Here is a 13,259-nt window from a genome sequence, read left to right on the forward strand (position 1 = left end):
AAACTACACTCAGACTTAAAGTTGGGGCATAACGACCTGGAGGTACTTTGTTTCTATTTTCACTTTCTGCTACTTCATATTAATATTCCACATTAACTCTGTGACATTTGACTGCGTGTTTGCAGACATGTTGCACTGTGAAGCACAAAAAGTGTTCTGAGACCTAAAACCTTTTAATTTCATGGAGCAAAAAGGGGGGAAAAGACATTGCATTGATGTACTTTTAGGGAATTATGAATTTTCTAGAATGATTTCTGATTCTAAAGCAATGATCCCATTTATCTACAGAAAACAATCATTGTACAAAACTGTATCTATGTAAAGCATCATTTCTCATAATGTGGACTGTAGATATATATATTTTTTCCAAATCCCATTTTTCCTGGTGTGCTTTTACTGGAAGTATCTGAATACTTTTACCACTGATTGCAGTATTTCCTGTACACACATGAGGTCAGCAGGTTTGTAATTGCACTCTTCCATCAGCATTGTAGACAAGCTCACATATCTGCACACATTAATCAGTAAGTCGTGTTTTTGATTAGGAAGTTTTATTACAAAATGTTACAAAACTAGTTATAAATGTCTATTGGAGCACTGAGACAGACCTACAAGTAATCATAATTTAAATACATAAATACAGATGCCCCAGGTCACTTTGGGACAAAGCTGCACTGGTGAAAAACAAACTAAGTAGCAAGTTTGACCTCTGACTCTAACAGGGGAGTTTAATTGAGACGTTCCTGGGGTGGTGTAATAGTGAAACTGCCCCCTACCACAGGTACTGTTAGAAAATCAACAACGTGACAGTGATTCAATGAGAAAAGTAAATGAATCTGTCAGGAATAGTAAAAATCTCAAATGATTTCCGAGGCGATTACATCACGGCATAACGAGGACCGAGGCACTTTCTGACATCTGCAATCTCTTTGCTGCAAATGCCAGCAGTCTTGGCACGTCCAGTCTGGCAGGTTTGCGTGGACGGTAACTTTACTGGAACAATGGTGGCCCTGTTCAGAGGCTAATTCTCCTGACATGAACCTGCAGGGAAGAAGATGAAAAGACTTACCACAAGTATGTTTATAACTGTGGATTTTGAAATATGATTGAAAACACTGGGCGCTATCCGACAGGATTTCCATTAAAAGAACGATACTTTTAAAAAAAATAGAACTGTATTCCTGGCTCGGGAGACCTTTTCAAAGAATAGAAAAGAGGTTGGTTTCAAATGCTTTTATTTAAGTGTTTGGATTCCCGAAGTAGCTATTATTAAAATGCAATCAATCTAAATTTGGTTAAGTTTGTTTATATAATTAAACATTTACACTAATGTTGATGAATATATTCTGGTTAAAAACAAGTTAAATTTGATAGAAGACTTGGTTGTCTTCATCTTGTATGCCATTTATTCTTCATCTACTTTAAAATACCAGCATGACGGTGCAGGTTGTTAAGCCGAATGGGATGTGGGCTCGTGTGGCTGCACAGTAGCAAGAAAGTGTTTTTTAGTGAGCACAGCAGAGACTGGAGTGTTTAAATAAAAAGCGGCATGTCTGCTGCACGGCTAACGCTGTTTCAGCAGCTCTTCAACAGAACACCATTCTCCAAAAATCCCTTATTGTCTTTTACATCCCGTCTCCCTCCCAACAGCCCAAACCAGCTGTGGCAGACAGCTGCTCCTTGCTGCTCCTGGTTCTGTTGGAGGTTTCTTCCTGTTAAAAGCGAGGTTTTCCTTCCCACTTTTTCCATGTGCTTGCTCATGGGAGGTTTTCTCTGTATCATTGATACGTTTTTACCTTTTAGTGACTGTTGTTGTGATTCAGTGATATATATACTAAAACTGAATTTAACCCCTGGTTACTCCTTTAGAGCCACTGTTTGTATTTTTTTATGATAGTTGGATAGACTGCAGTTCCGTATAACCAATACACAACTTGTGATTAATTATAACATTTCTGCAACGTAGTTTGTCTAACATAGCTGTCCATGAGCTTCAGCTGTGCCTAATTAGGTTAAACTTTAAGAGCAAATGTGTCATTTTTAGCTTGTACAGTTTACTGTATTACATCATAATCAAAGCTTATTACATTAGAGGCACAAGATTGTATTATATTGATGGATTGGATTGTGAATTTTATTACATTTGAGATTTTGTGTGGCCTCTTGTCTTTAATTTGACTTTTTTTGTTACAGATCCTACTTTCCCAGGAAACCAAGTTCCCATGGAGTTCAACAAAATACTGGCTTTTAACTTATGAACAATAAAAAGGGTCAGTCTGTGTAGTCACTCACATGTGCCAAGGCGTTCCTCCAGAAAGCCGATCTGCTCGCTGAGGGAGTCGATGCGATCTAGCTGCTGGAAAGAGTGGGATAGCAAGGTGGTTTTCTCCGACATGCCCTCATCCAATGACAGTGGGAAGAAGCTGCTGAAGGGCGTCAGCACCAACTGCAGCTTCTTAACAGAGAGATGAGAGGAAGTTAGGAAAAAGAGAAAAATGTTCCACATGAGGACCATTACACATCGTTATTTTATATATTCATCCATTTGCTCTTTATAATTGTTTAACATGAGAAGGATTTTAGTAAACTCGTGCAAGTTTTAAAAAGCCACTGTGCAGGCCTGGCATATCTAAAAATCTTTGGTTGGGGGATTAAAGAGCAGCTAAGACGTCAGATCACACACAAGGCTCAGAGGTTTTCCTGGTGAGCCAGACTGGGAGGTATCAGAGTAGGTGGCTTTTATATGGTTGAACATGTGTTCTTGAGTTTTCCTGTGTACCTTTTCCAGGAGCTCAACTCGGTTCCTCAGGCTCTGTACCTCCTCTGTCACATTCTCCACCAAGCCAAACTTTCCATCTATAGAAAACCACACAAATGCAGACATACACATCAGAGTGTGGTGACTTCAGTCTGAATCTGTAGAAACAAACTGATGAGGAGCAGAACAGAGAGAGGGGTAAGGGCATGGATGTGATGATGCGTGAGAATGATGCAGAGTATATATTGCATTGGATTCCTTGGAGCATCTAGGAAGCCCCCTTCAGTCCCTCCTCGAATGATTCATGACCACTGCAATGTCTCCAAAGTATAAACCAGGAAGAAGACGGCAGGGCTGCTGAGAGAGAGGGGGAATGCAGGGCACAGAGGGGGGAATGGCCCAAAAAGCCAGTAGATAAGCTCAAAGACAGATCATGAGAAACATACAGGCAAATATTCATTCCTCCTGTGATTTGACTGTGAGGAAAAGCCTGGTTGTCTCCACTCGAAGGGGAATGTGTCTGCTGCAGGCCTTCGATCTGTGCCAGATGTGGCCCATTACTGAGACAAGAATAAGTTGAGAAACAGGGTGATGAAGAGGTGGAGGTTCAGGAGAAGAAAGGGGAGGGGGAGCTGGCGATGGCCCCCAGCAGACGGGGTTGATGTGGCTGGAATGAGAACACAAGTGTTGGCCAAGAACAGGGTGAAAAGAATGCAGGCGAGAGGGGGGGTAAAGACTGCAGCATAGAAATGTAGTCCAACACCCCTGGCATAATATCACTCTGATATGTGCATATGAACACAAATAACAGAAAACTGTCTCAGGAAAGACATCTTACAAAAACATTGCAATAATTATTTTTGCCTCTGACACAGAACACATTGCTTTCTTAAAGTACAAAAATTTGTCATATTGGCTTTTTATTTCCCTTTCCTCTGAGTGTTTTTCTGTCCTTTTCGCAGACTCAGCAATGCTTCCACTGATCTATCACCCCGAGTCACGGAGACGAGCACTTTCCTTTGAACAGAGAAAACTCGCTCAGTGTGAAACTCGATAAACAGAAGGGAGTCTGGAGCAGAGCCTGAGAAATTTGGCAATCTCACACACTTTACAGAGAAATATTTCTTTTTCTGCAAGTACAGGAGACACTCTCTCCTTTTGGATTTTAACAATGTGGTGACTCACAAAAAAAATCCCCCAAGTTTGAAAGCTCAGGATGAGGTACGTCTTCTTTAAACTTTCATGTTACATAAATTTCTGAGAGAGCAGATAATGTTGACACAGAATTGGAGTTAAAAGGAACATCCTCGGGTCAACGACCACATTTCTAGACATGGAGAGGGAGGGGGGGGTTTGTATTTTTCTGTTGTTGCTAAGATACAGTAAGCACACACAGGGAAAAATGACTTTTTCTTGGTAGGAGATAACATTTAAACTTTTTTTAAGAGAGCTAATGGAGTGTGTGGGATAAAAATATGTCTGTATTAGCACGGGAGCTCTATTAGAGGCAGATGTTTGCTTTGCTCACAGGACTCATAGGAGTCATTATCAAAGCCCAATCGGTCCCAGTCTCGCCGCACGGGGCCAGACCGCAAGACATCTGTCTGGAGTCGGCACCAGTCGCAGTGCATTATTACTCACGGTACGAGTTGAGAGTGGCATAGCGCGTACCAAAAGTAATAATGGACCGCGAAGCTGGCCATGTTCCTCTCTTCTGTCCAGACACTTTGCTGCTGCGTAACACAAAATTAGACACACTCCTATCCTGGTCATTTACCTGCATCAGTGTGATGACTCACACCCACTGTTGCCTGGCTGCTCTGTGATGAGGAGGTAGGAGTGGCAGGAGGAGGAGATGGAGGAGGAAGGCTTTGACAGGAACGGCCGTCTCCAGCAAGGGCGAAGCCCTCTCTGCATGCACATCGATAGCTGCCAGCTGTGTTCACGCACTGCTGGGCGCACCGCTGCCGCTCACTGCACTCATCCACATCTGACAGGCAAGAAAGACCACTGTGAATATACACGCAGACACCCGAGAGTGGCTTTGCAGGTAAATGGTATGAGCACATGTACCTGTTTGGCACTGGTGTCCCGTCCAGCCTAATGGACAAGCACACTGGTTGGGTCTTAAACAGGTACCGCCATTCAAACAGGGTTGTCCGCACACAGCTGTGAAAGACATTTATGAAGCGATCATTTGGTTAAGAGATCACTCTTGTATATGGATCCATGGTATCACAGTTAGCAAGGGTTGGTTTATGCTAGCCTGGCTTTCTAACATTTTAATTGTTGTCAAATTTAATGTAGTTTGTTTTAATCTGTACAAGTGACCTGTCTAAGTTCTAGGAAATATGCAGTTTCACTTTCTCACTGAGATGAAACAGATGTTCTTGCTGAGACAGAGACAAAAAGATCGACATCAAAATAATAAATCAAAGCAAATTAATACAAACAATAAAAAATACACCACCTCAGAACTTCAGAAAAAAAACAGTTAACTCATTCACTGCCATTGACGTCTATAGACGTCAATTACGTTTTTCAATGGGAGGGGCCAGAATACAACCTCGGGCAGCTTGTCAGTGAATTTTATTTTTTCATATATTTGTAAATAAATTGTTTTGATAAAACATAACCTTTCTCAGTGTTATTTCTGTTTTATAGAAGTGAAAAACTATTTTATATGTTAGAGGTGTCACAAAGCAAGAAATATTAGTGTCAAAGGCACTTTTCTGCTTGAAATGTATTTTTCACAAAAAGCTCGTTTTCTCCCTTTTTTTTGGTCAAAACAGGCATTTTTGGTGGAACCCACCTCTCTTCTACAGCTGATTACTAAAGAATGGAAAATGGTAGAAACAAGCTTTTTTTTTTTTGGATGAAAGAAGAGAGTCTGTTCTTCATTTTGGTAGGTTCAGCGTTTATATGATCATAACACACAGTTTTCTGTGGCTCTTCAAAAATGAGTAAAATTCTCAAAAACCCTGGCAGTGGGGAGTTACCTGATTTGAAAATGGCTGGCAGTGAATGAGTTAATATTGTACAAAAAAAATGTAGCTGCATTCCATCTGCAGAGAGCTTGCTAGCAAGCTATCTGCTCCACTCTGCATTTGTGTTGGTAACTGCAACTTTTTAACATACAGAATGACTTCCCATATGATTTGCTATTATTTAAATTCAATAAAATGCTCTAAAAGGCAAAAACAGCATAAACACAGAGCATAAACACAGAGCTTAAATGCAGAGATGAAGCCTAGCAGGCAGCCATGACAGTTGTCACTAAAAGTTGCCACACCCCAAATAATGCAAACTTTAAGCCTTACCAACCTTACACTTCTAATAGAGTAAGAAATCAGTTACAAATAGTGTAGCGGGATGTAAATACGCTTATTTCTGCTCTAAATGTGAACATTTAAATTTGGGTATCTATGTGGAGTTTTAAAAGCAAGCCTAAAGTGGACATTTGAGGAACTGCAGTTTTGTCACTTGTATTTTTTATAAGACTGGAGCTTGGACAGGGCCTTTGACTTCCTGGAATTTCTGCTGATCCAGTTTTTTTTTTTAAACTGGGCTAATATAGCTCTTTCCTCATTATTCTAATTATTATGCTACATTAAGCTAGCTGTAGCCTACAGCTTCATATTACATTTAAACATATAAAGGTGGGATCGAGCTCTTTATCTAACTCTCAGCAAGAAAACAAATTGGCATTTTTCTAAACTCTCTATTAAGAGTTGATGCTACACAGGGAAAGAAAATGAGGTAAACAACCCTGAAACTCATCACATCCCACTGAAATACCTTGGTTGCAGTTGTGAGAGTAAAATCTCCTCCAGCCCGGGCAGCAATCTGGGTAGAAATGCAAAGGAGAAGCTGCTCTGTTCACCTGTCGGTATGCCACCAAGTACGTAGTCCTGCGGAGACGAAGTACAGACACCCACAGCGTTTAGGCATTTCTAATTATTCATGCTGTCATCACTCTCATCTGTAAGTGTGTGTGTCTGTGCGTGTGGGGTTCAGCCTGTGAGGCCTTTTCCAGGATCTGTCACACAGCAGGAATGCTGATGAGAGGATGGTAATTTGGTGGAATACTGAACCACGGACCACTGACTTCCAAGAGTGTGTCAGAGATGAGAGAGGGGCTGGAGATCGTATCGAAAATCAGAGCTTTTGCTGCAGCCTGCTGAGAGCTTGGTATGTTTAGCTTGCAGGGGGTGATGAACCGAAAGCTAAAGGAACCCGTTTGGGATGTGCTTTCTTAAAACAAAACAAGGAACTATTTTCTAGGGCTGTAATCGTCTACATAATGAGCACACAAGTTACAAATACTTTAAAGTGAAGCTCCATTTTGGTGGCAAGAGGAGTTAAAGAGAAAAAAATGGGGAGAATGTAGGGGTGGGTTGGGGGGGGGGGGGGTCAGAGCTAGAAAAAGGGAGAGAGAGAAGTATGGAGGGAGATAGAGTCCAAAATAAACACGACCAGTCTCTGTGGGCAAGCAGTTCATTTCCCGATATTTAGATTCTACCCAAATATGTGCCACCATGACCCAGTTCTGTGAAAAATGCACATGTATGTGTATATGTGTGTTTGTGTGAAGTCAAGATCCATTTATGATTGTATTCCTAACCCTTTCCCTTCCTAAACATGTCAAGCACTGTTTACTCCTTAATAAACTAAACATCTTCAGATAAAGGCTGACTCTCGATGTAAACTGACCGTGCAGTTCGGCTGGTTTTTCTCCCCCAAAAAGCTGTAGATGTCTGATTTAGTTGTTGTGTCTTTGTGCTGATTCAGTGTATGGAGGGCTGAGAGAGTTTGTCTCACTTGTATGTGCTGCAGAGGCGATGCCCCTGACACAGGGTGAGGTAGGGCTTGTGCACTGGCTGGACGAACGACTCTGTCGTAGTGACAACACTGTGACGGAGGTCTCTGCCGCACACCCTTCTCCTGTGAAAGGCAGACGTGAGATTTGATGTTAAAAACTGACCAGAAGTGCACATTTGTAGGCGCTCCAGCTGCACCGGAAGCTGAGCTGGTTTTTAAATGGAGACATTTTTACAGCTTTTAAGTCATTCCAGACCCAAGTTCAAACAGTTTGAGATATTTAAGCCCTAAGTGGTCCCCAATTCACATGAAAAATTCCAGATTGGAGTCTAATTGCTCCTGAATGACCTATGTAATCACTCCTGAATGTATCCGAGTTAAGAGCTGATCTTCGACCTCCAAGTTGCCACTTGACCTTTCATTCACCTTTCAGTTAATTTTGGCCTATGTACAAATCAACTGAAAAGGACAAAATGAGCCTGCCCATACTGATGTGCATCTAAGAGTTGGAACAGAGACTGAGGTCATTTGACCAACCTGTATACATTCACATTGGCTGAGAATGTCACAGTATGAATGACAGCTAAAGGGGAGATCTGCAGCTGAAATCAGGACAGAGCTACTGACTAAATGACAGGCCATTACAAACACATGAAGAGTATTAAGTGAGCTATTACCCGTGGTGAGCGAAGAACTGGGGAGTGGCCATCACATGAAGGATGAAGAGGGAGGAGGAAAGGAGCAGTATTTGGTACATCGTCTTCCTCTTTCCCACGTTCCCTCGCTGGGTCTCTTGGACTCTTCTCCGTGCCAGTCGGAGGGAAGAGGAGAGGAGGATGAAGAAGGGGTGACGGGGGGAAGGGTGTGGATTGAATCCAAAGTCTCCTCACGCTGAATATCTATGTGTTTCCTTCAAGGAGGACCACTCCAGCTACCTATAAGGAGAGGGCATGGGGAGAGGATGTGTTAAAGCAATAAAACGGAACAAAAAATTATGCGAACAAGGGGATAAATAAAGAAACTTAAATGGAATACAGTTCATTCTTTTGCAGCCACAGAGCAAATCCTACTTCCTTTGAAGCCATGGACCACTAGAGGGAAGGACTCTGGTGTCAGTGTCAGCTGTGTCATGTCTGCATTAGCAGATTTCTACAGGCGACCACACCAGAGCCTCTGCACTCCTTTTCAAAAAAGGATTAGCACCCATTAAATCTGTGTAGAAAATGTTAATGGGTCTGGAGAAGCTCTGTCACTTATGATTAGTGGGGTCGCTGAGGACAGGTAAAGGGGAAGCCTGAGAAACAGCAGATTACTGAACCCGGAAGTCATTAAGTAGCAAATAAAAAAAACTAGCTGAAACTGGAAAGTGGTCACATTTGTACGGCAGGGAGCAGCTTGAGCTGAGCAGTATGGGTCTGGGCAAAAGAGACACGCGATTGTGTCAAATAAAAATGGGAGACTTTACATCTGGAAACATCTCAATTAAAAAATGGATCGTTTATAGCTCTTTTCAGTTTTTACTTTCAACTTTTAACATCCCTGATTTGTATTTTATATCACAAATAAAGTTGTTGCTGTTGGGTTTTTTCTCAGTGAATGCTTCTAAAAGTTATTCAACAGGGTGCAATGAGAAAACAGCAATAAAGACCTAACATGTATCTAAAGAGTTCATTTGCTCCCACTGTACATTTGGATTTCTGCGCTAACCCTAAATGTCCAGTTGACATTCCCAACGACACAGAAAAGCCTTCTGGAAAGATATTGGAGATCTCGCTGCTAGGCAGATGTTTGAATGCATCCAATAAGAACATAGAGGGGCATCGATGACCTGCACCTGCCCTGCCTCTGAGGTCACAGGGTAAAAGACAAAAAAGCCAGAGCACTCTCATTTCACAGATATGTTCATCCACCCTCACACCATTAAAAAGAAAGACTGAGCCACCCATTCCCAAGTAGGACTGTCAGAGTGCATGACAGTCAGCTTGGACCCGCTCCTGCCCTAATGTAAGCCTACAGGCATGTTTTAACACAGCCGATACTAAACCCCTGGGAAATCTCTCAGAGCACATTAAATCCATCCAGGCGGTATCACCAGTTTTCAGGACCGAAGCCTGCTGGAGAGTCCTCAGTTATCCTGGAGGTGACACTAAGCCACGGATGACAGTTTGCATGTCTCTCTGATCTCTGGCTGGCTTTGTGCCTGAAGACGTGACATGCACTTCTAAAGCCCTGCATTCATTCACAAATCACTTCAGAGAGCAGGACGCTGTGCAGCAGGTAGCCACTTTCAAGATGATATGTGTTAACGATTCAGCATCATTACACTGGCAGGGGAAGATCGCCACAGGGGGAAACACTTGTCCAAAAAGTTAATGTCGGTTAGGACATTGGAGTTTTATCAGCTTTATTTTAAAGTCTTTTGGGTGTCAGGAAGTACATCAGGAACACCAGAGACTTAATCCGTGTTTGTATATGCACATGCAAATGTTTCAAAGCATAATCAATCCTGGCCTACTGACACATTAAAAAGCAATCGGACCATTTTTAGATTCACCGCGAGAGGGCGCTGTTTTACAGGCACTGTATATAAAGTCTAAGAGACCCTCTCTCCTCCGCGCTATTCTCACGCACACAGAGTCACGTTAAACGCATGGTTTCACGAGAGAATCGGAAATAAATACAAAGAAAAACCAAAGAGTCCTACATCAAAGAACAAGCGGGCATGCCGGACACACCATTAAACACGAGCCAAACTCCGGGGCGCCCGCATGGATACATAAGAATAATGACAAACCGTGCAATAAACTATCAGCTCCTCTAAGATGACTCCCGCAAAACAATTAAAAAAATTAAAAAGCACACACACTTGTACACTGCTGGTAGTAGAGAAACAGCCGGAGGTCTGATAAAAGTTAGTTTCCTTATATTCCGCCAAGTGAGGGGAGAGTCCAGTGATAAAACTCCGCCAGTACTCAGGTTTGTCCTAGAGCTCGGACTGTCAGAGAGCATGGGGGGCGATGGTAGGACCTCCTCCCACTCCTCCAGCTGGGTGTCCCGCAGCTCACTCTTGCCTTCACTGGGGGTGGGGGGTGGGGGGGTTCACTCGTGTGTGACATCAGTAGGTAGACTACTCAGCTTTTTCATTCATAAACTATCGACTGCCGACTGGTTGGTAAAGAGACCCGAGAGAGGCACGCTGCCCCTCCCTTCAAGCAATTTACCCATCACAAGGAGGCAGATTTTGGGTGCTGGGATCACTCCTCCTGCTCTGTCTCACACACACATACGTCCACTGCTTTTGTGAAACGATACATTTGTTGGAATAAATATTTTTTCTTTGTTTTGCACAAAGCAAGAATCACGCTGTTTCCTATTCCGCAAACAGCTCATTGCAGGGACAAAATAATCCAATCCTTTAATTAACTGCTAAAGCTGAAAAAATAAAATAGTCCAAGGAAATCTATATCAACAATACTTATAAATCATGTAACCTATTATTGAGACTTTAAACATTACAACCCTGTTATGTGAAAACAAATGGCTACCACCCCCCTACCCAACCAATGGAAATGAGCTCAGAAAGTCACCACACTGATGAAAAACAGCGTATTTTTTCATCCAGGTCATAAAGTGTTGGACCTGGTCTATCTACCAGATTACTCTTTTAATGTATGTAAGTTGTACAGGCCCGTGATTCGGTATTTGCATGTACTCTGGTGATTTTAAACGAAAAAACCCCACCAATTTGAAGTTTTACTCTATACGATAGTTAAGCACACACGGTGCAATAACACATATAATTATGTGATCCTACAGATCCGCAAAATACACTACTCTCTTGTGATTTGCGGCACTTTTAACCCTGTATAGATTTTTATCAACAACATGGATAATTTTGCTAAGCAACTCTTCTCAGTACAGCTAGCCAATGCTGAATTTGAATTAGGTTGTTTTATCTAGCTAGCCTTACGAATTTCCCTTCTTTGAAGCGCACCTGTGAGTGAGCTGAAAAGTAACGAGCCCACTGTTTGTAGTATGTGAAAACTATCATTAACTTTGAAACACGGGTTAATGCAGTGTCCTACCTGCAGGAATGTGACCTTTGAAATAGGCACAAATCTTACCCTTGCAGTATGAGGTCGTCAGGTGCGTGTGCGCGCGCAGGCTGAGCGGCGGCCATGAGCACGCGCCGCTGGACCGGCGGGTAACGAGACATTTCCATGGTGCCAGTTTCTTTTAAGAGCTTCTAGCGTTGGTGCATCGAATTAAAAAACCCTCGCTCTTCATTCGAGGTGCTCCCTCTGAGTCGACTGGCGGCAAATGAAATGTCTTTGGGCGTATTTCACTTGCTTTTTATGCAAAGCTTCCTGTGGAACGCAGGAATTGGATGGACAATCCCAAACCGGAATTCCTGTGAGTGTTTGCCGCTGATAAAACCCCCTCTCATGCACAAACACTCTCCATCCTGCTCAAACCGCTTGGCGAATCTGATTTTGAAGCATTTTTTTCTCCCCCACCACCACGTCCATTGTGACATTTTTAGTTTTTTTTTTTACGGCAAGTGCCTCCAGTCTTCTCACCTCACGGCCTCCTGCTGCCTATGCAAATATAGAGAACAGTGAAGCTCGCACTAGGCCCAGTGCAACAGCACTTACTACTATTCCATTAGAGGGTAGAGTCGAGTTTACAACTGTTTAAGGTCACTGCCAGATCAAATCTGTGAAATTGCAGCTTGTTACATGATAAGTAAGTAGATTCTTTTCCCTGCTTGCATGCATCCATTGTAGATCAGTGCAGTGCAGTGGGACAAATGGTAGCCTGTAACTCATTGTCAGACCACTATTATTATATTAAGAAAAAAAAGAGACTTTCCTGATCACCTCCCTTATATGTCTCACTCCCACCTCCACAGTAATGACCAACAGTTTGATAAACTGCAAACCCCAAACTTCTCCTGACATTTTCCAGATGCATGAATTCACTTTAGAATTCCCATCTTTAGAATTCCTTCCTTGTGATTCACTTTTTGAATCCTTGTTTGTTTGCCTGACGTGTGAGAACTCATTCGTTTGTTGGGTTAAATCGCCGCACTCAGTCTTGTAAAGCTCCTGGAGCGTGTTGGATGTGTTCCTGCCTGTGTTCATAGGAATCTCATTTGAACCAAAGTGCATTTCGGTGGCTGCAGCTGACATTGTATCAGCAACAGGCTCCTCAACCTTCTCATTTAAACTGAGTTTAACTTTGACAAATCCGATGAGAAGGATTTAGTGTGCAGAGCTGCTCTGCTGCACATGCATTTATGTGTGCGTGCACACTCAGACAACTTCAGTGTGTGCATTTAGGGTGAGCTTTAAGTGGCAGAAACCGGAACTTTCCTTCTGCACTAATGATAAATGCCTTGATTTTTAAAAAATATGTATTTGTGTTCTGGCTTGTTTCTCTTTGTTATGCAATGGGGATGTTTGGCCCTTTTTTAAGTGTTTGTTCAAGAGCTTATATTGACTAAATCAGACCCTCCCAGCATACAAAGAACTATTTTCTCCGATAACAAAGAGCCTACGTGCTGAGGCACCATGGGAACCTTTGACTTTGGGGTCGCAGGTGAGCATGCACCTTCAGCTCTGATTGCTCAGAGGGGGCGCATTAGAATAAGATGCAAAAATCAGCGTGGGCTTGTTTG

The 13,259-nt window shown here is 42.5% G+C and overlaps 1 protein-coding gene across 3 annotated transcripts; it reads right to left on the reverse strand.

The window, feature by feature from the left end:
- Positions 1-499: 499 nt before the first annotated feature.
- egfl7 (EGF-like-domain, multiple 7) lies at positions 500-11,889 on the reverse strand. 3 transcript variants are annotated; one of them, XM_086301287.1, is made up of 9 exons: positions 11,704-11,889; positions 8,257-8,514; positions 7,580-7,702; positions 6,557-6,669; positions 4,832-4,927; positions 4,536-4,748; positions 2,780-2,856; positions 2,293-2,455; positions 502-1,041 (listed from the first exon to the last, which is right to left on the reverse strand). In XM_086301287.1, exons 2-9 carry the CDS (start codon positions 8,334-8,336, stop codon positions 1,022-1,024), a joined length of 885 nt encoding a protein of 294 aa, XP_086157413.1. In that variant the 5' UTR covers positions 8,337-8,514; positions 11,704-11,889; the 3' UTR covers positions 502-1,021. The 3 variants fall into 3 exon arrangements, with proteins under 3 accessions (XP_086157415.1, XP_086157413.1, XP_086157414.1); XM_086301288.1 differs by lacking the exon at positions 11,704-11,889 and adding an exon at positions 10,446-10,557; XM_086301289.1 differs by lacking the exon at positions 7,580-7,702 and having other exon boundaries at positions 500-1,041.
- Between the last annotated feature and the right edge of the window lie 1,370 nt (positions 11,890-13,259).

The sequence above is a fragment of the Aulonocara sp. 'chitande type north' Nkhata Bay genome, linkage group LG7, assembly GCF_057382095.1.
Source record: "Aulonocara sp. 'chitande type north' Nkhata Bay isolate Kocher_YH1m ecotype deep benthic linkage group LG7, A_spYH_male_GT1.1, whole genome shotgun sequence".
NCBI classification, from domain to species: domain Eukaryota; kingdom Metazoa; phylum Chordata; class Actinopteri; order Cichliformes; family Cichlidae; genus Aulonocara; species Aulonocara sp. 'chitande type north' Nkhata Bay.